The sequence below is a fragment of the Colius striatus genome, chromosome 21 (genome assembly GCF_028858725.1).
Source record: "Colius striatus isolate bColStr4 chromosome 21, bColStr4.1.hap1, whole genome shotgun sequence".
Lineage (NCBI taxonomy): Eukaryota > Metazoa > Chordata > Aves > Coliiformes > Coliidae > Colius > Colius striatus.
In genome coordinates, this window is record NC_084779.1 from 5,118,255 (window position 1) to 5,145,669 (window position 27,415).

General features: G+C 39.2%; 1 protein-coding gene across 3 annotated transcripts in view; it reads left to right on the top strand.

Moving 5' to 3' along the window:
* Positions 1–12,006, top strand: part of LRRC38 (leucine rich repeat containing 38) — a 54,674-nt gene extending 42,668 nt beyond the window's left edge. The window contains exons 4-5 of one of the 3 annotated variants that reach the window (XR_009820215.1): positions 9,143–9,210; positions 11,721–12,006. Coding sequence is in view for 1 of the 3 variants with exons in the window: in XM_010202174.2 (XP_010200476.2) it covers positions 9,143–9,396 (254 nt within the window). In the remaining 2 variants the exon portion in view is untranslated. Of the gene's footprint in view, positions 1–9,142; positions 11,263–11,720 lie in introns of those variants that run through there. The other 2 variants (XR_009820216.1, XM_010202174.2) reach the window with 2 other exon arrangements.
* The last annotated feature ends 15,409 nt before the right edge of the window (positions 12,007–27,415 follow it).

The following is a 27,415-nucleotide window of genomic DNA, read 5'->3' on the forward strand; positions in this document are numbered from 1 at the left end:
AAAATTGCTTGCTCATCCGGTTCTTCCAAATGTTCCGTTAGGTTTGATTCAGGAATACAAAGAGGAAAGGAGCAAATATTCAACTGATTGGTTTTATCAGAGCTGACCCCTGACATGGCCTAAGCAAATGATTTTCATTTGTTCACAGGAGCACGTCCCCTGATCTCTTTGCAGCCACTCATAGCAGTGAGATCAGTGCATGGATGCAGAAAAGCAAGTGAAGTCAATGCTTTCATTTCTTTTTGTGTTCTGCTGCCACAAAAACACTGTCTGTCTCTTATAATAAACTAGCCTTTTCTGGGAAGTGCAGCCCACTGGAAGATTCAGCATTTAGACTCCCAGGCTTATGTATGATACTGCTGTAAGGCTGGAGACAGGAGTATTCTCTCAGCAAACATATCAAGATAAGTAGGGCAGCAAGCATTATGTCTGCAAATAGAGCAAAAGACAAAAACAGGGATACATTTTGGGCCCAAGACAGGAACGTCATCTTGCATGCTTTTGCTGTGTGATTCTGTAGCAGCTCAAGTGTTTGCCTTGCACGGGCTCTACAAATAGGAAAGAGTTGACTGGTGATTTTCTTCTCTTGCTTTTTTTCCAAGAATGAACTGCACTACAGAATGGTTCCATGACAGATTGAGGTTCCCCAGCCTTTAAATGGCAGACCCTGCAGCCTGGGTTTACTGAGAAGGGAAAGTGTGGAAGGGTGAATGACAGCTTGCCTCAATGATCCCCAGTTCTTTCATGAAAAATACAAAGCACTGTAAAGAAACTAAAGGCTCTGTACACCACCATGTGTCTTATGCTGGCTTGGGATACTTCCAAATGGGTTAGACAAGAAAGGATATGCTAAAGCAGAAAAGAAGCATGCTCCAGCCAGTCTGTGGATGAACTGGGATCCAGGGCTGCCATTTCCCAGCTAACATAGCAGTCCCTCAAGATTCAGAGCTGGTAGCAAGGAGTTAAATGGCTACAAGAAATATATTGACAGAAAGATTTAGGTTCTGGATACTCATTTTGATTCCTCGCTTTGAATGACACTTAAAATAGTTTAATGTGCCCCGTCTGCATGTCTGAGAGAAATCACACAAACTGTTTACTGTTTACTAAGCCCAGCCACTGCTCCACCTTTTAATTTTAGCACTGTAAATGACATGTTAGTCAAAGCCACCTTTGTTTTTTGCAAAAGAAATAGCAAGTTGATTTACAAATTGGAGTTCTGTTGATGTGAACTGAAATCTCAGTAAATGATCCTGAAGCTTTCTGCCTCTGTAACTAAGGTCTCTGGTGATCTGAGCAAAAGCCATACTTCAACTCATTAGTTTTGAAAAAGCCAGGGCCATTTTCTTTCTGGCATGTTACCAGAAATGGGTTGTAAAGTTACAACGTGCTGACCTGTCTGACTAGCTGACTATAAAGCCTCTTCCCAACTGGAGCTGCCTTTGCACATCTAACTTGTCGCTTTACAGAAGCAGCTGGGATTTGAATCATTGTACAGATCCCAGCATTTATTCATCTTATTGACATTTCTAAATGAAGGCTTAATTGGCAGTAAGTGAATACTCCTGCTTGCCAGGTTTGCAGGCAGACTTCATAAAGAAACCTTGCTAAAAGTTTTTTCAGTTAAACTCAACACTTTACTTACAATGAAACTCAGCACTTGACAACAGGGAACATGTTTTTATACACATGAAGAGTGAAAAGGTGAAAGGTGCTGTTTAAAAGCAGTGCATAGCAGTGCAAAAGACATTTATTGACTGCGATAATCTCATGTCAATGAAGAGATTTGATTCAGATAAAAAGCATTTAACAAAAGCAAATACAAGTAGTCTGCAATGGCTGCTTTGTGGCTGCTTGCTGAATTTTACTGTCTGTGAACATGCTTTGGACAGCTGTGCCTGTGACCTTGTTTGCTAATGACTAATGCATTTTTAACATTACTTTTAATTAGAGTTTAAGTATTCCATGGAGTGTGACTGTCATGTCTCTTTTCTGTCATCTTTCCCCCATTTTGCTTTGTACTTTTTTTCTTCCAAGTATTTTTGGAAAAACCCTTTTGGGAAGTTGTGTAGAGTTTCTGGAACTGCAAGATTGTCTTGATAGTCTTCCCCATACTTTCTGTCTCCAGTGTCTGTAAATCACTTTAAAGCACCTCTTCCCTATAGTAAGTAGTAGAATGAACCTGACTGTCACACCCCAGTATGTTACACAAATGCATATTAAAATCACTTTTGCTAATACCTTCAACTGTGTTTCTTTAGGTGGTCTTAATCCTGAATCATCTATGACAGCAAGAAATAGTCAGTTTCTTTGCTTTCCGTGCTAGATGCAGTGGTGTTTTCTCGGTTTAATATGTACTGTATTTAAGTTCCCCACTATTAATTGCAAGAATTAAAAATTCTGATGCCTTCTATTAAAACAGTGTTAGAAAGACTCCAGCAATTTGATGAGGTCTAGGCTGAGCATTTTTCTGGGTAACCTATATACACTGATATTTCCAGAAAGATTTGAAAAAGTCTTTCAAAATTGGCCAGTGACCAAATTTCAAATAGATTTGTGCTACCTGTGTGATAAATAATGGAAATAAATGTTAGGAATGTTGAAATAAAAGTAGCACAAGTTTAAGTTAGGATTGCTGTTAGATTTTCCTGTTACAAATGGGATTAGCTGGCACAGTGTCAGCATACCTACCACTAGAAGCAGAACTAGTAAAAGAAAATGGAAGAAGACAGAAATGGGTCCACTTGAAGAAATTTATCCTAAACTAAGGTAATCACTGAACTGTACTGGAAAAAAAAGTTCATTAATAGCAGCAAATCCCATGTCGGAACAGCCATAGCTGGGACCGTGGTGTCCTCTTCATTTGGTCAAATTCTGCTCTACTTTGGAGAGTTATGTGCACAAGACTATAAATTTTTAAGCTACTCAAAGGGGTTTTTAGTGCCAGTACTGGTACGGATGCTGTTTAGCTACTTTCAAGACTTGTGTAGCTAATACCTCCTCAGTATGGATGGACAGGTAAATTCTGGTAAAGGCTATCAGTACAAGAATGGGAGAAAAGGATGGCAGTGAGAGAAGGCAGGAAAAAAGCAAGAGCAGGTAACCATGAGACTGTAAGGACCTTTCTGGAACAGGAAGCTCAGGCTGAATTCGCTAGTGAAAGAAAGCAGTTACAAGATTCAGAAGTGGATCAGTGTAGTGAGAAAAATGGAATGATTTTTGTAAGCCTGTCTAGAAAGTTTGTGCTGTTAGGTGATCATCTCTTGTTTCTTGGGTCCCTTTCCAGTCTAACACCTATTTCTTAACTTATTCTGTAAATAAAATAATGTCTTACTTTACTAGTCTAGGCTCTTATAGTAGCCCTGGACTCACTGAACTTGTTAAACATCCTCTTCAGTGTAAAGCATCACAATTACATGAGAGTACAGGTTTCATTTGACCTTCTAACCTAACTAAATGCCAGTGAAACAACTGTTTTGTAAGTCCTCTTGACTTATCATTCTTTATCAGTACCTATTTATTCATCCGCTATGTAGAGGAGGCTGCCTTAACTTCATGTACTAATATAGAACCAAAGCAAGCTCCAGCTACAAAGGACAGACTGTTCTGTCCATTACAGCCATTCGGTTCTTCCCCGAGTATCGTGCACATGGCAGCACATCACTAGTACAGAACATAATATCCGTTTTTTGGAAAGGAATTAAAAACCTTAAGACATTTCACACATTCAGCAGCTTTTATTCTGTTCAAGCAGAAACTCCTAACAGAAATTAGATTCCCTAACAAGCTCATCAAATCTGTTTCTATATATATAAAAATAGATAAAGATAGAATTTGATATCCTAGTCATTTTCAGTAAAATGATCTGACTGACACTGGCTTTTCACTCCATTTCTTCCTTCACAAGGTTTTTTGGAGTACTTCCATCTTTCACGGATTTAGAGATGTGAGGGATAGCATTTGCAGATGTGAACACCTGATGTTAAACTTTATATTTAGGCATGGAGAGAAACTGTTAAGTACCCTCTAATGTTGGTCTGTGAAACTCTGGCGCACTTGACCGTAAAAAGTTTTATTTAGGACCTAAATCTAGGCTTCAGGTTTTTTCAAGCCTTGCTGTTCTGATAGCTTGAGGCTATGTCTGATAATATTTCGTATCTCTTCACAGGCAATGCCTCTCACTGCTTATTAATACATCTAATACATTAGTGACAGTGTTTAAGTAGACTAAAGAGAATTGTAGCTAGAGGCAAAATACCATACAAGAACTAAAATGCCACATTTTAACATTTCAAGTCTGTGTCAACTACATTCAGCAACATGAGAGAACTGCTAAATTCCACCCAAAAGGGCAAATACCAATTTCACTTAAAAGAAATAAAATTATATGTTTATGGCTTCAGAGATTTTTTTCTGGATATATTTCCAGTACATACCAGTGTATGTGTGAGTGGCCATTTTCATTATCTCATACTGTTGTACACTACTGAATGTTAGGAAACTCTTCATACCTGTTTTTTGGTGAAGCTCTACAAAGACCCAACAGAACTGAAGCCTATTTTTACATTCAACATCCAAAATGATCACTGGGAAAACTCACTCCAAGGGTTAAGAGGCAGACCATCATGTTGAAGTAATAATGAATTTCAGAAGCTCTCTAGTAAAAGATACAGTTAGTGTAGATATTAGAAATAAGCAAAGACAGAAATATGTAAGGGAGTCTTCAAAACAGGGTCAAGCAGACCTGGAGTAAGTGATATCTCTTGCTGCTTGTCTTAAGCTAGAAGAATATAAAACAAAACTCACAATGCAATAAATCATCAGTCAACATATCTAGGGAAAACCCTTCTGAGGTCCAAGAGCAGGCAATTTCAGTGCCACTGATGGTCCAGAATGTACAGCTTGAAAATTCCTGATCAAACAGTATCAATGAGAAACGTGGTTAAATTATGTCTACAAAGGAGCAGAAGAATGGTCAATGAAACTTGGTATGGGAGGTTTTGGGAGGTTCTTGAGATGGGAAGATCAGTGCAGTTGTAACTTGGGGCATTGCAGCCTATTATCATTCATTTACAAGGAAATGATTAATTATTTGTATAAAGACTGGTTTCAGGCTGCATCCATTTTTACAGGGGAAATATTTCAGACTCTGACTCTGCAGGACAAGTAGGCTGTGCATAGTCCTTACAGAAATAAATGCAAAGTGTTTATTAGATCTAGCTGCAGCTTAACTGTCTATAACTTATTGTAAAGGTTTAAGTGCTAGACTTCAGTAGAGTTATAATCTTCTGGTGGTAAGGCATCTCAAAGTCATGTTGTTCTAAAAGCTATTAGGAAATGTAATTGAAATAAACTCTATTTTAAACCCTCCTGTGTCACTTCTTTATAAGCACATGGGTTATTTTTCTTAATGAAAACATGCTGCTTCTTTTAACATTATGGTTCTAGAATTCTAGCATATTCACACGTCCTGTGTTACTTAGATGATCAGTTCCTTGGGGTACAGACCCATATTTTCATCTTATTTTGTTTTTTCAGTGTTAAGAGACAAGCCTTTATAGAATCTAGCATGTGTCCCTTGACTAGGACTTCAAAGCATTCCCATTTACAAAGCAAACAGTACATCACAGCTTGCTACTATAGTACATCTACTTCTGCAAATGAAGTAGCAGAAAGATACCATGTGTGTGACATTGTCCTTGGGATAGCTGGAGTTATTACAGATAATGTGATGGCCCTGAGCAAAATAACATAAGCTATGTATTTATAACACATGCTGTTATTTGATTTACAGATTTGTTTGGTATGAAGAAGCAACCCTTTGAACATGTTGTGGGAGCAATGAGATATATATAAAACTATCATCAAAGGTTTTCTTACTGCAGCCAAGCACTAAATACCAAACTTCTCTGAGATACTCTTTACAAGAAGCTGGGCTGATTTTTTTAAATAATAAATTGAACATGTTCTACAGAATAATTAAAAAAAGAAACCCCAACAACCCCAAAACAAACCACATACAAATAATACCATTCAAGCAGTTAAAGTACTTGAAAGTAGGGCACTGGGATTAAGTGGCACTCCCTTGTCCTCTGGAAGTCTTGTGCATGGGGACTGGTAATTTGATTGAGCCAGTCTATGTGTAACAGAATCATCCAGAGGGAAAATAGCCTACACCTTGTAATTGCTTTATAGAAGCCATTCTTTTGTTCTTTGTTCATGCAGAGGGTGTATGATGACCTGGGATTCCTTCTTGCCCAAGCAAAGATCAAAATAGAATCTGTTACTAAGCACGAATGTAATGGGACAGGTGCAGTACAGAACATCAGTTCTCCACACACACTGGGTTCTCGTTTTTTTAAGGACAACCTGCTTTTAAATAATGTGACGGAAGTAACATGTAGACATAGATGAAATGGTGTTGTTCATCTGTCATCTTAAGCAGACACTTATGTGACCTTCAGGTTATGATTTTTCAGGTAGGCAATTAGAAGCTCTGGTGTAATAACCACTGCATTAGCTTTGGGAGAAGAAATTCCTCATGCCAGAGATACAGCTGCTACTCTTCCTACTGTTACAAATGAACAGTCTGTTCCAAATTCTCTTTGGAGTGGAAAAAAAATGCAGCTTCCGTTAACTGCGTTGGCTTTTGCAATAGTATCACGACACAGCAAAGAAAAACATTCACTGAACAGGATGGGCTAATAAATGTTCCTCTCTCCCTCAGTCACTGGCATATGCTTCCACCTAGCTCTACAGTTCTTCTAGGTTGCTTCCAGCACAACTTTAGCAGGCTGCCGTATGTGTGAATAGAAGTCAGTTCCTGTCTTGTTTAAAAGATGGTGCATACACAGGGTGGCTGACACTGTATCTGGGAGCTGGCAGGGCCTCTGTGCTGGCCTGTGGTTTATGATGCTGCACTTTGCCTATTGACATCCATTATTCTCAATGAGTAAGAGTTCTGTAAAGTCCTGAGGCTAAGCTAGCACATTGGAGTGTCACAGAAGAGAGCAAGTAGGTAATTCCCATCTAATCTATTTGGTTTGAGAACATGACCTAGATTCCAGTACCCATGGCTACATGGAGAGGAGCTTCTTTATTTCTTCTTATTGTATAATCAGACTCAAAATCATTACAGTACACTGATTCTCATAACAAGAAATACCCTCTAAGTGATGCAGTATGTTGCAGATTCTTTTGTATTTGTATTCTGTGTGTTATGATGTTAGCTGAAAGCATCTGGGAAATAAGAATAGCACTCACAATCTACAGGCTCAGTTTTGATACATGACAGAACTACTATTAGTAATGAATAAGTGGGCTCTTTTTTTCCCATCCCTTGGATCCTGAGCAAATACTACCATGCTGAGGTATTTTTAGAGGCAAGGGCTGCAGTATGTCTTAACTGCTTAGAACAGTAATTTTCTTTTGGAGTCTTTTTTGGTCTGTCTCTTTTTAGTATATTCTTTTTCTACATCCTTCCTTATGGAAGGTTAGATTTGATACTCCAGTTTATTGAGGCTACTCCAGCACAGAGGTCCTTGTAAAAGCTGGCAAGTGAGGACACTAGAGAACTTCTTTTGCAGTTGGTCAGAAATAGAAAAAGTAGAGTTGTTTCTAGTCACCTGTGCACTCGTTCATTAGACACGCTGTGAAGGTGGCACAGCTCCTATGAAAACTGCAGTTTTCATGAGAGCTCAACAGATATCTTAATGGTTTGTTTACAGAAACACAGTTGTATAGAAGCTTGTTTTTTCTTGTGGTTGCTACAAGTGGAATTCCACACACCACCATGTTTAGGTACCAGGCTTTTCTGCTAAAGTTCTGCAGTAATCATTTATGTTAGCAAGGAACTTACTCTTCAAATGAATTTGTGATATATTACGTTCCTTTTCTTGCTGTTTCTACACAGCAGCAGTAACTGCTTTGATTACTGTCAACATCATCTTGATTAATTGAAAACTATTCGCTTTTCAAAATGTGATTAGAAGGACGTATCTTGGAATTCCAGCCTGTGGGTTTTCATTCCTGCCTTATTTCTCATGGGTTTGCATAGAGAAGGATATCCATTTCTGCATCCTTTTGCTTGTTAGTCCCATTAACCCCAGGATTGTTATTCCCAAGTCTTTCTGAACAGCTCTCACTACTTTCAATAGAAAGGTTCATACAGAGAGCTCTATGACAAGCTGTAGAGTGGAGTAGTATGTGTATGCACTTCCTTTAGCCATCCATGAGGTCACAGATGCACTCAAGTGCTCCACTACATCGGCTTATATAGAAGACATGATATATGTGAATACTGCAGGTTCCACAGACAGGAGGTCTCAAAGATCTGCAGAGCAAGTTGCCTCACCATCTGGGATACATCACCAATGCCCTCCAGGCTCAGAGAAAAAAAATGTAGCATGCATTCAGGTGGCAGTTTGCCTAGAGGAAACCATTCAGCCTTGGGCATGCTGAGTGTTGTCCTAGTCTGCTGGCAGCTTTTATTACATTGTCAGTGAGAGGAGCATGAGAAACAAGGAAGGCAACAGCACTTTAGGCAAATATGACAGATACAGCCTGGATTTTAGGGATCAAAATTTAGTACAATCATTGTTACAAGGCCATGTAAGTCAGGGTGATAATTGGATCCATAGTTGACTTGGCTAAAGCTCTGTTTCAGATCAGCATAACAGCTGGGCAGGATCCAGATAAGCAGACAGGTTTACACCACTAACTCTAGGAGCCTGGGTTTAATAGTAAGACATATGCAATAGATTTTCATCCACAAGAAAAATGGAATTCACAAAAGCAGAGGAAACCTTATTGTCATGCATTCCTTAGTGACATCATGTTTATGTGGTAGAGCTGTGTGATGGAAATGTCCCAGGGTTTAATATTCACTTTTTAAATCCTAAAAAACATGGTCCTAGGTCAAACTTGACTTCCTGGAAGAATGAAGGTGAAATCCCTTAATTTCCAGGAGCCACTCAAGGGAGTTATGTAATGCTTTTGGATAGAGAGAGACTTTTGTCCCTTAGAAATTCATAAATCTATAATTAATCCCAAATTTTTTCTTCAGCCATTTAGTCTGTGAGCAGAGCAACAGAAGGATTCATCAATATTCCACTGATTTGTTTCCCTTTCCTCTTCTTTGCAGGTCTCCATGAAATCCAGTGTTCCCTGCCTGTAGAAAATAGAAGAATCTTTCTGAATGAGTTATCTGAGGTCAGCTTTAGTGAATGCAAATTTAGTTTGTCATTGACGGACCTTTTTATCATCATCTTCTCTGGAGTCGCAGTCTCCATTGCTGCTATTCTATCAAGCTTCTTCTTAGCAACTCTAGTACACTGCTTCCAAAGATGTGCTCCCAGTAAAGATGACGATGATGATGAAGACGACAGTGATGACTGAACTTAGCCTATATACTTAATTTTCCTTGGTTTATAAGTCATTAGATCATCAGCCAAAGTCTAGGAAGAAAGCAAGTAGAAAGCTTTAAACATTTTAAATGAAACCAATATGTAAGAATCACTTCTAATTTCATGATGGTCATGGGTAGGAATTGCAGTTTGCATTTGAGACTGTTAGCTTTGCTTACAATCTACAGCCTGATGCAATGAGACTCCATTTGTGTCATCCTTAACCAAACATTACAAGTTCCAGTGTTTTAAAAGATCAGCTCATAGCTTCCAGATTGGAAAATACAGAAGCAATTTAAAATAGTGTCCTTCGTAGCTCTAAGTACTGGGAAATTCTGTTAAGCAATGTCATGAGTAACAAAATGCAATTACGAGGATACCTAGAATGATAGAAGGCATTACAGAACGGTTGGCATCTCCTCTCTACAAATATTCTCTGTAAGCATTCGTCCTTCACTTAATGACAGCAGTTACAGGCATCATTCAGCCAAAAACCATTTTCTATAAGCAAAACCGATTCTAGATCTGAGTCATCCACTGCAGCTGCCTGGCACCTCGTTGGTCATGGCACAAATACTAAATATAACATTATTTTGCATTTATAGATGCAATGAAGTGAAGGATTTCCCTTCCTTGTAATGCTAGGCACAAGTTAGTGTCGCAGTGTCCAGTCCATTTAGTTATTTTAAAACATTAAGGGCTATATTCAGCTCCTGGTTATACTAGAGGAACACAACTGAAGTGAACACCGTGATCCAAATTGGCAACTGTATAAACAAGTGTGGAATCTGGCCCAAGATGTTTCTGACTGTACATTTCACAACTCTTGAGCTCTTCTATAGAACGCTAGATATTTTTGTTAAAATTTTGAAGAGACATTTATTACCAGAGATTTTTGGAATAGTGCTGGACAGCTTTTTAGGATAAGTATATTTTTAAAATATTTGTAATGGAAATATTTTTTTAAAGCTCTGTGTATTTAAAGTATTATCTAGAGTAGCTGTGCAGGCTTAAAGCAATGAATAACATAGTAATAAACAGTCTAAGGAGTGTGTACTGTTATAAAAGAATTAGATCTGGTAAAAAGTAGCATCTATTTAACTACTGTAAAGGCTATTCTTTCAGAAAAAAACCCCCACTCTGGTTAAAATATTCCCTTGCTCAGTTAATATGAATGGTCTTTTACAGAAAGTTAGTTCCAAATCTCTTGTGTCTGCTGTGTTAATTGTTCAGGCAGACACGAGTGAATGACATTGTGTATGTTAAGGGATAATTTGGTCCAGAGTACAAGGTTAGGACTCAGCGCTCCTGGGTGTTGTCTTCATCTAACAGTGATCAGCTAGAAGACCTTCAGCAAATCACTATCTGCCTGTGTCTCAGTTACACTACCTATAAAAAATGGAGATCATCGTAACTATTTATCTTTTTCAAGTGCTTTACGGTATGCAGTGGGGGGGCACTTATTGGAGCTATGTATAATGATCATATACGTTAGGCTGAAACAGATGTTATGCAGTAGGTCTGATCTGATCTCTTATCAGTGTGGCTTCACTGACATCAGTGGAGTTACTCCATTGGCTAATAGAGTTTGCACTGGGGTTTGCACCATGCTGAGGTCAAAACCAGGACAAGAGTATTTATTTCTGTTCTCTCTGCAGCTTATTCAATGCGACTTAATGCTACCATTGTTAAGGTTATTATTTCTGAAAACACATTGCAACAGAATTAAGTAGGACAGTGAGAGGATATTCTGTATCAATACTGTCTTATTCTATTCTGATTCTTTCAAGAAAAATGACATGATTTTCACTGTGTAGTGCCATGATTATAAATAACACAAATATATTTATAATTCCAACATGGGCTTTCATGTTTCTTTGCATTTGGGTGTGAAAAAAGGAGAAAAAATGTGCCTGATTCTCTCATCATTTACTAGTGGGGGTTTGCAGTGTGGTTGGAAATTGCTACTTGTTGCCTGGTGCAGTCCATGAAGTAGGCTCCCTTTGCAACAAATGCAGATAATGTTATCAACAGTTTTATATTTAGAGCTGTGCAAAATGTTCAGTCATGGAGCAAGAAACTGGGTCACACTTTTTTGTCTGCAAGTCTTATCATGGATTCAAAACTTGTAACCAGTTAGCAAAATGACTTGTCTTACCAAACTTTTTCATGAGGCATCAATGAATGTTTCAGCAAGTATCCTTCCTTTGGTAACAAATGTATGGGTTTATTTCGTTATGCTGTAAGGCTGAGTAATTTTGCAGAGATCATATCTCAAACTCATCAGTTTTGACTGAGTTCTGCTCTTACTTGCAGGTTCATCCTACCGTGGTGCCTCAAAATGAAGATCTAAATTTATTTATAGTTTGTAGCTTTTTGTTCAACCCAACATAAAGCCCTGAAAGTACTGATTATATTTGGAAGTTAGTACCCCTCAGAACAGCAAGGAGCAGACCAAGCTGACACCCACATAATCCAATGAGAGCTGAAGAGCAAGGCTTAGTAAAGCTTTATTTATGAAGCTGCCATTCTGGATACTCCATCACATCAAAGTGATTTTGCAATGTATGTTCTTTTCCAGATAAGAAAGTTCAATGATATTTCCCCATACTAAGTAATGTACGTTTCATAAGTATTGAACATATCCAGTTACTAATATTTATTCATTGTAAGCATCAGCAGTTACCTAGTATTAATATTGATTTTGCATATTTCTAGTTGCTAGTAAATGAGACAGAACTCAGATTTGTCGTATTTTATGTAGTCTTTGGAGCAAAACATTCTCCCATGGGAATACTGCCAGAACTAGTAATCACCATAATGATCCCCTGCAAAACTTTGAAAACAAATTTCATCATGGATAGGAGGTGGCTTGAAGGCTGCATTGTTACTGCAGTTTTACCTCCATGAATTAGTAACGTGGAGGCAATCCCATCTCCAGCTTTGTGGACGTGGGAAATGCCCATGCAGGGATGCTTCTGTGGGTGGGATCTAGTGAGTATGCACTCCCTTCTCAGCTTGCAGTAACCTCCATTAAGATTAATTAAGTTACAATGATGCCAAGTATAAAAGCTGAATTTAGCTCATTGTGCAGTACATTGCTAGCTCAAGAAGCACTGCCTGTAGGTCGTTATAAATGTGCACTAAAAAGTTTGTCCTCATTTACAATTTTCCTTCTAAAACGGCTTTACCTCAGTGGTGATATCTCTCACTGTCAGAAATGAGCAGACATTTTACCTGCTTCAAGGGGAAAGAAAGATAGTATGTGTGACCCAAATAAAATGTTGCAGGCTCAAAGAGCCAGGAAGCAGCTGTCACATTGCCTGCAGATAAGTCTTCTTGATGAAATGCTGGTTCTTGGTATGTGTGAGGATCCAAAAAATGTGGAAGAAAGCAAATCTGCATGATGTAATTGAGATAGAGTCTGACTTTTTTGAAGTGTGTGCGTTGGTTTAAAAAAAACCCTCTAATCCACAGAAAATTAAAATAAGGATCACCTGAAGTGACTGTGCAAAGCTGGCATTTCATCCTCAGTCAGCCAGCATCTTTTTGAGGCAGCTTCAGTCCTGCTGTTTTTCTTACTCTGATGTGAATACTCATTTTTTACAGCAGCATAGAAATGCATTGGTTAAAGTACCTTGAAGGGATGGTTCTGGAAGCTCATAGAGAGGAGCATACTTCTTGCCTACCTCAGATAGATAGTTGGGAGTGAACCATTGTACACTGACAGCTAAAATTTAGCCTGGCATACTTAAAGGTGACCAACAATGGTCTCATCTTTCGCCTGTGGGAAGAACTGTGTGCAATCAACTATATATGTGGGTAGGGCATGCACACTTGTGTGATAGGGAGCAGGTGTGTGTCTAACAATACTAGAGCTTGCTGTAACTATCATCCTTGTAGACAACGTCAGTGCAACAGCTGAAGCCTGATGGGGATGGTGAGCCTGAGACAGTTCTTCACCTCTAATGGAGGTTCCTCTGTGTTGGCTTTCAAACCAAACCCACGGGAGCAACCCTATGCAAGATCTTTTACTGATTCAGCATGTGCTGCCTACCTGCTACGTGAGTAAAGTACTTCAGTTTCTAGGGTTGCTAGCTGGCACATTTCTAAGTTCAACTCATGTCCCCCAGAATGAAGGAGCAGGGTTTTGATAGCTTCCAGGTCTGACCATTCATCTGGGAGAATAATGTTACCATTTGTGATATAACCTGTTTACCAGGTTCTAGTGGCAACTGAGATGCTTTACTGTGGAGGTAAGTCATTGTGATTTGTTGTGGTGAAGATGATATTGAAATGCTTAATCCTTGCATACTCTTTCAAAAAAAGAAAGGAGAAATATACATTACAAAATTAAATCTCTTGGAGACTAAGACCTGGCATGGGCTCTGAGTGCCAAGCAGACTGTAAGATGCAGGAGCCACCAGAAACACTTAGTTCGTGTCCTGTCTGTTAACATTGGAGCAGTACAACCTTGTCATAGAGTGGTAGAAAGTAACTGTGGAAAAAGCTCAATTACATCATCTAATCATAGCTGATGCTTTGTAATAAAATTACTTGTCTTTCTAATCAGATCCCTTCTCTCATCTTGCCACCATCTTCCTCATTGTGTCGTGGTTTCTGTATCTTCCTATTTTGATTGTATCTAGAACAACAGGATCTCAGTTTGGTATCATTTCTGGGTGGTACAGCAATACAGTTCACCAACAGCAATAACCAACCAGCAAACTAGAAAAAACAGAGTTTTTATTTATGCTCACCAACCAGCCATCTATGATTGTAAAGAGCAGGAAGAAAACTATTCCATTTTAAGCTAACAGAGAGAGCAACAGGAGACCTTCTGTTGCAAAGCAGAATTACTGAGTTATGATGTGTCTCTCCGGTTCCCATCAGCTCTCACACTCCACCCAGAGCTCCATGAAGCCATGGGAAATTGTGTAACATTGGGTTAGCAGTGCATAATGTGCTTTTTTGGGGATTGTCAAAAACATACAAGTAAACACTTCAGAGCAGTCTTCTACTGTTAGTTTTGTGGGAAGTGAAAAGTCTGCAAGGAGGTGAGCAACAAATAAGGAGTGAAACAGCTTGGGACAGAGTTGTTCAGTAGTCAAGTTTGCATCAAAGCAGCAGTGTTTTTGTGTTAGCAGTGCTGAGGTCTAAAGGTGAGCCAATTCCCACCCAGGTATGAAATAGGCTATTTCAAGCAGAAATTGATGTCAATTGAATTTCTGATTCAATTTTTCCAAAGTTTTCTAAAGTTTTCCCCCCACCAAAGCACCATTTGCCTAGTTAAATCTTTGCTATGTGACCTTTGTTTAAAATCTAATTGTGATACAGTCCGGCTAACTGACATTCCAAGACGTGGCTTGCTATTGGCAGGGAGGGATGCCTATTAATTAGGGTAAGCATTGAAACACTTTGCAGTAGAAATAATGTTTGGTCTTCTTGGTATTTAACAGGGAGTGAAATGACTGTGAACATATTCTAGTCTATTTCTGCCCACCAGTTTTTCTCAAATTGAGAAACTGTCACTCTCTTAGGACTAGATTAAATATCCAATCTGCAGTGGGTTAAAGTATTACTCTTTATCCTTGGAAGATCTGGCTTCAAATGTGAATTTGGGTCACAGGAGGAAATGACCAGAATAAATCCCTTAAGGTCAATTTGGTCAGTTGGGCAAATGCATAGAGATGTCTTTATTAACCATATTAACAATATACATGAAGGTGGAAAGACACTTCCCTGAACTCCCAACAGATTCCATGTAAATATGGCATTTGATTGTCTCAAAAACACGAGGCTGCACAGAGGGATGAGTCAGAGGTATTGTAAATATTAATAAAGAAACTGAGATATAATCAGATTGAGTAGTATTTTCATAGGTGACCTTAATTGTAACATGGCCATGTTAAAGCCTATATAGTAGCAGGGAAATGTGGAATATCACCTATAATAGCACTAGTTCTGAATTTGAGAGCTGTAGTGTCCTAACTAATTACCTGCAAAAATTGCCTCTCGATGCCATTGACTATGCAGACCCTTGCTTTGTTCAGTTGCCTTGTGATTGTATTAATTGAAAAACAAAGCTAGTTTGTATCTTCAAGAGATGCAAGTGGATTTCCTTCCCCTGGCAAATCCTAAAGATCATCATATTTACAGACCTTAGATAGGTGTTTGGTAAAAACTGCCACAGGGGTGATGTATATTGTGGAAATGGTAACTTGGAGTTGGAAATTCTCAAAATCCAATTGGAAATGGTGTTCCCAAGAGTGGAATACTGCTGAGTGGAATACTCTTGGGAATGACAAATTAACTGTACTGTCCCCATCTTCAAATAAAGTATTTTGTAAAACAAAAATTGGAAGGGAAAACTGCTTTAGAGATTATTCAGTCTGGTATGGCTTTTTTTAATAACCAAATCAAAATAAACTCTGCAATGTCACATTTTAAATGAAAGCAGGAAGTGTTCTAACCATAAAGCCATGAACATTGTACTGTGTGGCAAGAAAACGACTACAGATTTAAAACAGTCTAATTTATATTGTTCCTTGAGGGAACAGAAGTCATGAGGCTGAGAAGTTTTATTGTTTTCAGAGGAAAATACTTCATGCAGGGTGATTTTTTTCAATACTGGTATATGGGATGCAGATTATCCACCACTGGGTTAAGATTGGTAGGGCTGCATTAACTTTCCTACCACGATACACAGATTTATCTAACGAATGTCCTGCCTGAACAGTGGAAGCTCTGCAGTCACGTGTGTGGGGATGTTTATTCTCTACATTTCCATGCAGAAAGGAGACAACTTTATGTGCACCTCTGTAGTGGTGATTTGTATGTGTTTTAGTAACCTGAATTGGTGGTTTCTGCATTGAAGGGTGAATGCTGCTTTTATTTAGGATTATAAGTGGCATTATTTGGTGAAGGCAGACATTCTGTGTTGAAAGGCTGTGGAGTTTTTCCACATTCTTGCTGGATTCACTGAGTGATAGTACTGCCTGCTCTCTGAAAAGGGGATCTGACCCTGCTTACCAAAACTTGGCTGCAGTCTGTGTAGCTCAGGCAGCAACATAGAAGTTGTCATTCTAAGCACATTCTCTCAATCTGATAATCACCGTACATCTATGTCTTAGTTTGATGATAGATTTATAATGAATGTCTTTAACCTCAGCCTAGCCCAGCCATCTGCTCTGTGAAGCAACCTGGCACTTCGAAGCCATTTTTTGCTTCAAGGTGTCTCCTTGCAGTCTTACAGAAAAAGAGCAAATCATCTCCTCCCACCAGAATAGAGCAAAATTGTAACCTAGCTCAGTGCCCAGAAGGAAATACAGTTTGCAGCGAGCACCTCAGTCAAAAACAACAATAACCTTTGCATTGAGGAAAATCAAGGCTTGTCAGAGCAACTAGTATACACATACCTGTGTCCTCAGCAGGGGCTGTAAAGGGGGCTGTAGTGACAATTATGTTAGTCAGGCTTGTGGGGATCATTTGTAGAATATCCTTGGTACAAATGTAGAGGGCAGAGAAATCTGCCGCTCGGTGGCCTGTTTGCCCATCCTGAAGTCCATCTGTTCTTTTCTTAGATGCAGGAATTGAGAGTTCACTGTCTGCAAGACACACTATTGCTGCAGCCTCCATCACATACCCCATTTACAGCAGGGTGAAGGCTTGGCCTCTATCTTCAGTCAACAAGGAAAATTCAGTGCTTATTCTACATCTCCAAGCTTTACTTTGCAAATCCTGATGAACTCATCCCTTTGCCTGTTTCGTATCTGTATCATCATAGATTCCTGACACTTTATTCTTAAACTTTTATGGCAAGTGTCCATTTTTCTATTTAACAGGAGGGCTCAGAATGGGGAAGTGTGAGTGAGGGCACTCACTTCATTACTGGGAACAATTTTTAGGTTATAAAGCTGCTCTCCACATGCCTCCTGTTAGCAAAAAATGAACCTTTGTCAAGTGTCCAGGATTTTGATTTGTCTTCTGTCACATCACTAGAAAAATTAGGGATGTCCAATCTTAAGTGGAAAAGCTTTGTCTCACAAAGTGACACATAAGACTTGTCTGTCATTTTTTCCATGTTTTTTACTAGATGATCTCCCCCTGCTGCCACCTTCAGATGAAGTGATTTAAATGGATATTAAAGCTTTAAGATAAGGTTTTAAAATAAATGAAATGCTATCAGGACTGTAACAGCAACAGCTGTTGTGTCTGACCAGCTGGACGGTAGACTTAATCACTCAGTCAAATCCCACTTTCCACAGCACTGCACTTGTTTTCTCTACCTTCTTCCCTTTCACCAAAACAACAGCACAGTGAACAGAGGGATGCCCTCCTGTGCTCCATAGCTGGCTCTGTCAGAGCCATGGAGCCATCTCTTGGTCTGAATTGTCAGCACAGCATGCGCTATGCAGCTGAGTTTGCCTTACCTGGAACATAGTTTCTGAAGTCCCAAAATCAGAAAGAAACGAGAGTTCAGGCATAAATTAGCTTAAATGGACATGTTTGGGTTTTTTCCCCTGCATGCAAGATACAGATAGGAATATGCTGTTGAGGGTATTGCTGTATACTTCACAGCTGCAAAACAAAGCATTTTGGAATCTATTTTTGTGGATGCTGGAAAAATAGCTCTGAAGGCAGTAGTCCTGTCTTCTGAGCCTGCTGCTTGTAGCGCTGTTTTTCAGAAAGAAGGAAATTTTGTGTTCAGTATGGGATTGAATATTAGCTGTCAAATAGATTTAGTGAATACCGTCTCTTTGAAGAAAAAGGACTTGCCACTGCTGACTTTTTGGCTTGCACTAGCATTCAGAGTGGTGCAGGTATCAGCCAGTTCACCCGTCTAAATGCACTGGTGAAACAAATTATTTCCACCTGAGCCATCACAAAAAACAACTTGTGGTTTCAAAATGTCAGATTTCTCTTTGACTTTGACCTAAGCTTTGTATAAAATTTAGCAAAAGAGTTCAATATGATTTCCTTTGAGATGAGACTATGTAAATGTTTTGTTATACCTCACTTGATTAAAAGAACCACCAGAAGAAAATTCTTTTTGGTGAAATTGAAAGCAGCATTTCTCTGTGCATCAGCTACCAAATTGAGGTATTGATTATTTATTCAGGTCTGGATTCTCACTCCCAATAGTGCAGCAAACTTGGTGAGCAGCTATGAACAAGGCAGTTAACCTTTCTATTGTGTGTTTAACCATCCGTAAAATGGATATGATACTACTTACCTACCTGACACAGCTGTACAGAGACTTAATTTTTAATCGAGCTCTGTTGAAACACTTGGAGCTCACTGCATAAAATATGTACAGAGAGGCAAAATAGTTTCATTACAATATTACTGCTTTCATAAGATTCACCTTTCCAAGAATAATATATGGTGAACTATTCCATGTTCTAGAAATGACATGGTAAAGGAAAGAAAGAATCAAGAAGCATACAAGGTACTAGGACGGAGTACAGACTTTCTGACAGTGTAGGGTTCCTTCATCCCTATTAATTATACATGTGGAGCAACTTGTTAATGCATTTCTAAAGACATGTTGACACAAGCTCAGACCTCTATCCTGGCAGGGAGTCTTTTGAATTAATTTAACCCCGAGATCAGAAGGAACTGGGCAGCATAGTTGAAGGCATTTCTATAACAACCAAAGTAGACTAGTATCAACAAAACAGATTTCCTGGGTTCATGAGACAGAACAGGGAGTAATGGTACACCTTCATGGGGAGCTCGTTATGAATAATTTCTGTAGAAGGCCCTGGCATTACATTTCAGGCCGATTGTCCATGGAATATGACCAGGTATCATTCTTGATGTTATTTCTCTACTTGCTACACCCTCCAACAGTTTAAAAAATAATTATCAAAATGCTTTATTTTACTGATAAAATGTTGGAGTTGTTCAGGAGTTCTGTTTATGGTAAAATATAATTGCTGCCATTTACCAGCCAACACAACAAGGAAGCAACAATTAATTGTATTTGAACAGATTGCCTAATATATGTTACTGTATTCAAATCTTACCTAATCTTTTTAAGCAATTTTGACACTATGTGCTTTGCAGGCACAAAACCCACACAAAATTGCTGTAATTACTGTTCATTTACACAATTATGGAGGTGCAATATTTGAAGTGCAGTTCCACTATGTGAAGTGACTGCAAAAGTCGTTTTGTGAGGTTTCATTCCTCGTGCCATCTTAAAACTTCAAACCACACTTTTGCTCTTTACAGGAGAATGGAGAACAGCACAGCCTGAAACTTGTGTGAACCAAATTCTGATGATTTCTTTAGTCTGTAGATAAGTAAGGTCATAAAGAGCACACACCTCAATGTGATATGAGTCTTGTTATAGGAGATGCAATCATTAGCTCACAAGATTTTTATTATCTCTTTTTCAGAATCACTTAGAAAATTAGTCTTGCCAGATAAAAAACTGGAGTGGTCTAAATTAAACAGAAGGTGTTACTGGAAGAGCCATCCACATTGAGTGTCAAAACTCTGGCATTAGAAATACATTAGTTTGATTGGTTTATATTGCTGATTCGTTCACAGGAGAGTCCCCCTCAAGCATCTAAATATCACTGTGGGTGTCTCAATTAATAAAATGAATTCTTAAAACAGCCAAATGACTTAAGCAAACACTTTCTAAAGTAACAACTGATTCTTAGTGTGCAACTTGAGAAATCCCGAGGAACTTGACCTTAAAGTGCTGAGCACCTGCTGCTCAGAATTGGACGTATCCAAATAACTTCAGTATGTTTGAAAATCCTAAATCTTAAGTTTAGCATTACCTCTTTGCCTGAAGACCAGAGCTCTTGTATAATATGAGTTCCTGGGGAGAAAAAAGTTTTAAAATGTAACCTGAGATGTTACAGCCATTACCAGGAGTATGGCTTTGGATTTTGTTGGCTTAGTGAGTTCTTTTTCCTCTTCCTTCCCATGCTGTTCAGAAATATCCTGAACAGCTGTGAAGGTTAAAGCTTTATCCACCAAGATATATCCTCTTCAGGCACAACACATCTAATCCATAGCCCAAGCAATCCTGCAGTATTAAGCCTGTAGTTCATGCTGGTTGCTAGAATTTATGGAATTGAACAGTCTAATATTTTTTTCTCTGTTTACTCAATGAAAATAGACTTCTGGATAATCTTTAAGAGAAATCATTTCAGTCAGTTACACTTGTCACTGCAAATGTCCACTCAAGTTTCTGTTGTTCAAGTTGGTTTGGTCAATCCCAGATTCCCCCAGATTCGTTGACAGAACCATGCAGAAAAGCACTGTTTTGAGAAAAGGACTGTTTCAGCTGGGTGAGTACAGGTCAGAGCCCCTTTTTAAAGAATGTTACCTATTGCTTCTTTAAGTAAAGCTCTATGTGTGAGTTCCCAGTCTCGAAGGGTTTTTACAGGAAGAGCTTAGGAAGTGACTCAGAGCCATTGAAAAGGGAAAGGATGGAAATATATTTTTAAAACTTGAACAACTACTCAACATCTGCTAACAGCCTGTGGGCATTGAGGGTGATGGCTTTCTAGTGGTGTTTGGACATTAGTAGATACCACACTCCACAGAATAAGAGACTACAGGACAGAATGAGAGACTACAGGAACAGACTTACCAGCGATTTCAGGGAGACTGCAAAAAAATTACAGCTTTATTATCCAATCACTGTTAATGATGTTTAAACAGGTGCCCACACAGTACCTCTGCAGCTTTCTTCTTCAGACAAGGCTGGTTTTGTTAAAGAGTTAATGTGCTGTTACTCTTGCTTTTTTTCCTTCCTTCTCTCTCTGCTACTGGCTGGAGCACTGGCTTTCATTTGAAGGGCACAGCATACTGAGTGATGTTCACATGATACCAATGACAGCAGCATGATAAGCCTATTTCTGACAGTGTGGCAAATTACTATTATGAAATCCCAGTACATTTGATTGCAGAGTCACTTTCAGAAGGGATCACACATAGCAAGGTTATGAAAGGCTCAGTGTTTACTGCAGTAATGCTGACTTACTGGAAAAGAAGATCAAGAACTCTTAAAATAAAAAAGCTTGGGAGATTCCCAATTCATAAAACATTTGGCTGAGGATCTGCAGCCAAACGTTGTGTTTCGCTAAAATGAAAGGGAAAAAAAATGATCAGCACAATTTTTTTGGCTTTTTTATTTTCCCCTTTGGCGATTCAGTGAAATGTGTTTGCTAGAGCTTCCCTCAAAATGGATTATCAGCTTGAGGCTGTCCTTCTCCTCCGGCATTGTTCACTTTCAGAGGTTACGGGTGTTCTGTCTCTCCAGAACTGCCTCCCCATGCCAGTCAAAGCTTTGTGCAGTGCTCAAGTTAAAAGGAGAACACAATTTAAATCAAAAAATTACAACAAAAGCAGAAATGGGAGCAGAAATAGGCAACTAATGGGCTGAGAAGGCATAGGGGTTGCCAGTAAAAGAAGCCAGACTGCAAACTGCAAAATAGCAGTAACCTACCTGCCGAGTTATTGCCAACATCCAAGGATGTGTTACAATATGGAGATAAATTGTCTCTGCCCCAAACACTTTCCTTTTAAAGTTATTTGTGGAGTAACACGATCAGCACAATGAAAAAGAGCGGGCATTAAATGGTTCAGGATTACAGCAGGGTTCTTATGTATGAGGTTTTTTTGAACAGAAAAGGAGTAAAATCCAAAGTGCACGTACATCTGTAATTTCCACTTCTTAGCACATTTTTAAGCTAGGGCAAAATACATCCATCAATAGATCAGTACAATAATTCCCTTTCCCAATAATTTCCATTTTCTTGGCCAAGTAGAGAATTCACATGATGTTTATTTTGGGATACACACAACACAATCTTATTTGTCTGGTGGCTGGAATGTGACTGTTCCAATCTGCTTTGATTACTTTTCCCAGATGAGTTGGGGAATCAATCCCTTCATATAGTAAGTGGATATTTGCAGGTTTTTTGTATTTGCTTCTACGGTGATATGAATATATGTAACTGATGGTGGAATATGGCTTCCATATAGAGGTGGCCAAAGCCTGTCAGAAGTTTAAGCTAACTGGCCAAATGTCTGAGATTAGATGTGCAGCATCAACAGCTGTCTTATTTAAAGGTTATTTTGTAAAGACACGTGTTCTTGGAATTTGCTTCCTGGGTGGCATGTAGCACAATGGAGAAGCCAAGTGCTTAAATAACCTCTTCAAGTACATGTTTTGCACTTTGCTGTAAGGTCTGAAAGCAATTGTCTCTGAAATCAAACTCATGATGGCAAAGCTTTGGGGCAAGCAAATGGCTAGTCAGTGCCTTTCCCTACCTGTGAAAGGTGAAGAAATGACAAATTGGGGATCTTTTTTGCAGTTCTCACAGATATTTGGATAAATGAAACTTTCACCTCTGAATTGAGTGAGGCTGGAATATCACCTAGAAGTTTTTGGAGAGGATAAATGGTGATGCTCAAATTAGTTTTGCTATATTGCTGCATATAAGCTAGGAGGATGCGTGCTATTACTATTTGTAGTGATCAAAGACATCCCTTTACTGTGACTGCAAGTGTTAACTGTCCTAGGTGCAAATAAATTGTCTGTCACAGCTGCACAGCATGTGGCACAGGCTGCAAAACCCTCCAAAAAGTTGATCTCTGTGCACTCAAGCTACACTGCCACAGGCAAACAGGTCTGCTCCTTAAAGGTTGCTGTGTTCCTAATACTGAACTCACATCAGTGTCTTGTTTATAGACCTACCTGTGTCTACATGAGTCCCAGCACATACTTTCTTACATCATTAGACACAGATTAATTACAGTTGGTATCTTTTGCTAAAATATTGTGTGATCCTTTCTGGAAAGTCCCAACATCTTGGGAAGAGAGCACAGGGAGTATTCAGCTTTCACAATGTGACTGTGAAACCAAAGAAAAAATGTTTGGTGGTGGTTCACAGCCTTCTACACCATCAATAATGACAATTCTTGGTTTCAAGGTTGAAGCTGGCTAATTGTACAGTATGTGATTGAATCTATAAAGAAAAATTGTGGGATGAGAGTGGGAGAATATCCCCCAAAACTTTGAAGTGCAAGTCAATAAGTGGATACAAGTAAAAGGGGATTTCTTATGAATCATCAGCATCTAGAAACAGAAATATTTGTAATCCCAAGAGGTGCAGTTTTAAACACTAAGTATTAACAGCTTGACCATAGATCTTTCACAGACAGCTGGAAATCTTTCCACTGTTTCCAATTTATTTTGTGCTATAGTGCATGTAATGCATATGATGCTGTAAAATTCCTAATTTCCCCCTCGAAATATAGTCTGTGTCCCTGCTGTGTTATTAATATTGCAGCGCCATTTGCATCAGGGTTTAAGGACCTACAATGATAAATGCAATTTTCACAGCAAATTTTTGGTCAGGTATTTCAGCTTAGTCATACAGTGACTGTTACCACACTGAAACTGCATGTCAATGTTTATTTCATGTAGGCAATTTGTTCTACTCCTGACATAAGAGTTTCATCATATATGTGAAAAGAAGGAAGTAATTACTGTTGCAGAATTCTAAAGGGAAGAAAATAATTGGCTATAGTGGATCTCCTTAAAATAGGCCTTAAAATGAAGCTGGTAAATTCTACCATTTTGATTCCACAGCAGTAATCTCTGTAAAAGACATGATTTAAAGCTGCTATTTCTCACTGTCTGAAGCTAAATACACTTTTCTATTCTAACAAATCTGAATAAAATTAGAGCACTCTGAATAAATTTACCCTGCCTCTGCGCCTGCTGTCGTAGCTCCAGGCGGAACCAGATGACTCTGATCACTAAGATTGTCAAACTAGCACCATAAGCCAAAGCTACATTCACCTTAAAAAACCATGACATGTATTCCAGCTTGGTAACAAACTGATCCATTATTTTGGGGTTTTGGTGCCAGTGTTATTTTTTTAAAGGCCATCTGAAACCTCACAGGCATTTTTGACATTTTCCCATTAACACAGTTGATATTTGGGGGCATGAGAGTGATTTGTTTGTGTTCAGATTTAAACTTCTAACACCTTAGATCTGTCACGAGTTCACTGGAAGGTGCTATTTTGATTTTCCTCATTAGCAGCTCTGAAAAAGGAAAGAAAAAAATGAGCACATTTCTCATTTAATATTAATTAGAGCATATTTTTCCCTGTAGCAGTTTGCTGATTGTGAGATTTCAATGCTGCTGACTGAAGTGGCTTTGCAAATAGTCCCTATAAATAGAAAATAAGAAGCTGTTCCTGTGGACCAGTTAGAGAAGAGACTCATTAATCAAACAGGTACAGACCAACAACCCTGCCTACCACTGATCATGTAAACACAGGCTGACAGTGCTGTCTGAACAATCAGGCAGAACAGTTTGGTCTAAGCTACCATTTTGTGGGGAGAAAGTTTAGTCAAGTGTTTAAAATATGGAAATAAGGATCAAAATGCCTGTGTGTTTCTCCAGCTCTCTTGCTGACTAACTGCAGGCAAATCACCTTGCCTCCTTAGAGTCTGAGCACTGACAAAAGGGCTGGTTTCCCCCAGAAACTATGGGAGCATCGTTTCTTGGATACAGTGATGGCTTCAAAAATTACATCATGGAGTGTGAAAGGTGAAAGCAGCCAGTGTTTAAATCACACAAATGTGTGTGGCAGTGCCAACTGTTCATGTTAAAACACTGCAGGTCATTTTGGTGGGCAGGCTTGCATCACCATTTTCTGTTTTCCACCCAGCCTGTAGTGAGTGTATTGACTATTTCCAGAAAAAAAAGAAAGCACTGTTCCTAAAGGAGAGCATGACCCCTTGCTGCCTGGTCTGTCAGCCATGTAGCATTTAAAACTGTGTGTGCCAAGCTCTGCTTTTTGTGTCAATTGCATGAAATCAAACACAGTTTACCTTCACCCCTGCGTTGACCTTGTTTTTGCTGTAGTAGAAGTAAAGAATAGTAACAATGGCCCCCTCCATCTCCAAGGATTTTGGAAGAGCTGCATCCTCTGAACAGAGATGCGACACAAACAGTGATAATAGAAATTCTTTCTCATAAGAAAGAGGGGCTCTAGGCCACTGGGGACTACACCAGATCTCCAGCAGTCTTTTGGCTGACACTTGGATTTGTGCACGCTGTGATGGGGTGGCACAGATGAGAGGCCAGGAGACAGCTCCTCATGAGCAATTGTCAGATACCCAAGCACCGAGGTGCGCTGGTGAATCAGGCCAAATTCTGCACCTGCTGCTCCCCTACACCTCTGCAGTGCCCTTATGTTCCCTACAGCCTTGCTCTGCTCCAGCCTGGCTGACGTTGTGTTTATCAGTGACATTGCTGTATTTCATCCTGAAACACCTGAGAGGCTACATGAAGTGATTTGCTTTTGATATTTATAAGTAACAGCAGTAATGAAAAGCATCCAAGCAGCATGTAGTGGTACATGTGGTGAGGGATGGCAGTGTCTGTTGTATAGAAACAAATACTTGGACTGGGTGAAGTATATATTTAAAAGTAAAATTACTGATAACACAAAATGTCAATAATATTGAGGGAGAGTGGGCTGCCCAGTGAGAGCACTGACATAACTAAAGATCCTTCAAAGCCTGAGCATCTGAGGAAACACAAGAAGAATGCAGGTTTGCCTGTACAAACCAGCAGATTTTTATAGCATTCCTCTAAATATCTCAGACTGAAGAGTTTCAATTAGAAAGCTGACTCTGTGGGCAGTTATCAGCAACCAGCATGTGTAAAGCTGCAGTTTCTGTATCACTGTAGAAATTCAAAATTCCTTTAATTTTTAAAATCCCAAGATTCTCTCTTTCTTGGCTGCAAGGCCGAGGCACACAAGAAGCTTAGCAGTGCCTACCCTTTAAGCCTCTTCTCCATAAGCACTTTTCTGTCTGATGTGTGTTCTCCACCTTGAGGTGAACTAGGGAGGACAGGCTGTAAGCTTCCATGCCAGCTGAAGCTTTTAAAGTGCTGATATAAAGGATGTCAGGGTTGCCACAGCAGAATGTAGTTGTTTGAAACTTAAGGGAGACTTTGGCGGCAATCCTTAGGGATTCTTAACTACCTCTCAGGCCAACCACTGTCAAGGACAAGAGCCTCCATCAGGTCAATGTTCTCTTTATTTATATATAGTGCTAACTAAATTTAGTGTTAAATCTGCTGTGAAAATTTACAGTTTCTAATATTTACCTGACAGGCATCCAGACCCTCTTGTCCAAATGTGCAGTTCCTTAAATTAGGCACAAAGTGGGTCATGAGGCAGCAGCCTAAATTACATATTTACACCACTGAAGCAGGTAAGTACATATTTATGCAGCCAGTCCTGAGTTCTTACTTTTAAAAAATGGACTGGCTTGTTTAATGCCTTTTTTAAAATCCTGAGAGAGTATTTAAACAGGTTTGAGAGCTCTTTGGGCCAGGGGCTGTCTTTGTATTGTCTGTTTACGACTGAGTTCTGCACAATGAGATTGGCATCCTTAGGGGGTTTTGCAATTGAACGGATAAAAGTATGTGACAATAAAGAGCAACTCCCTACAAAATTACTGTGCCTAGAGATTTTTTCCTTCTTAGCCAACGTTACTGTCCCAAAACAACTAGTGTGATATTTATATAACAGTTTCTTTATGGGTCATTGTTGAATAGAACTCGGGTCCTTCTATACCATAAGCTTACTCCTTTGTGAAGTAGTTCCCATAAACAGCCTTTTAAACTCATGTAGATTTTACATTAGAAGAAAGCAAGACTCAAAAGGATAACCCAGGGAATATCTTCATTAGAGACAGCTCATAGCACAAATCAGGCATCCCATGCTGCTGCTGACATGCTGCTGGTGCTGCAAATTGGATATTAGGAAAAACTTCTAACAAGGAATATGAGTAACTTTCTGAAAGAGGCCTCCTGATCATGCAAACAACCTCTGGCCAACAGCTTGTTTCTCTTCGACTTGAAACCCTGCCATTTAGTCTCTGACCGTCATCACTTCACATCTGGCATCCAGTCTCCAGTTATTGCAGACCTTGCCAGGCA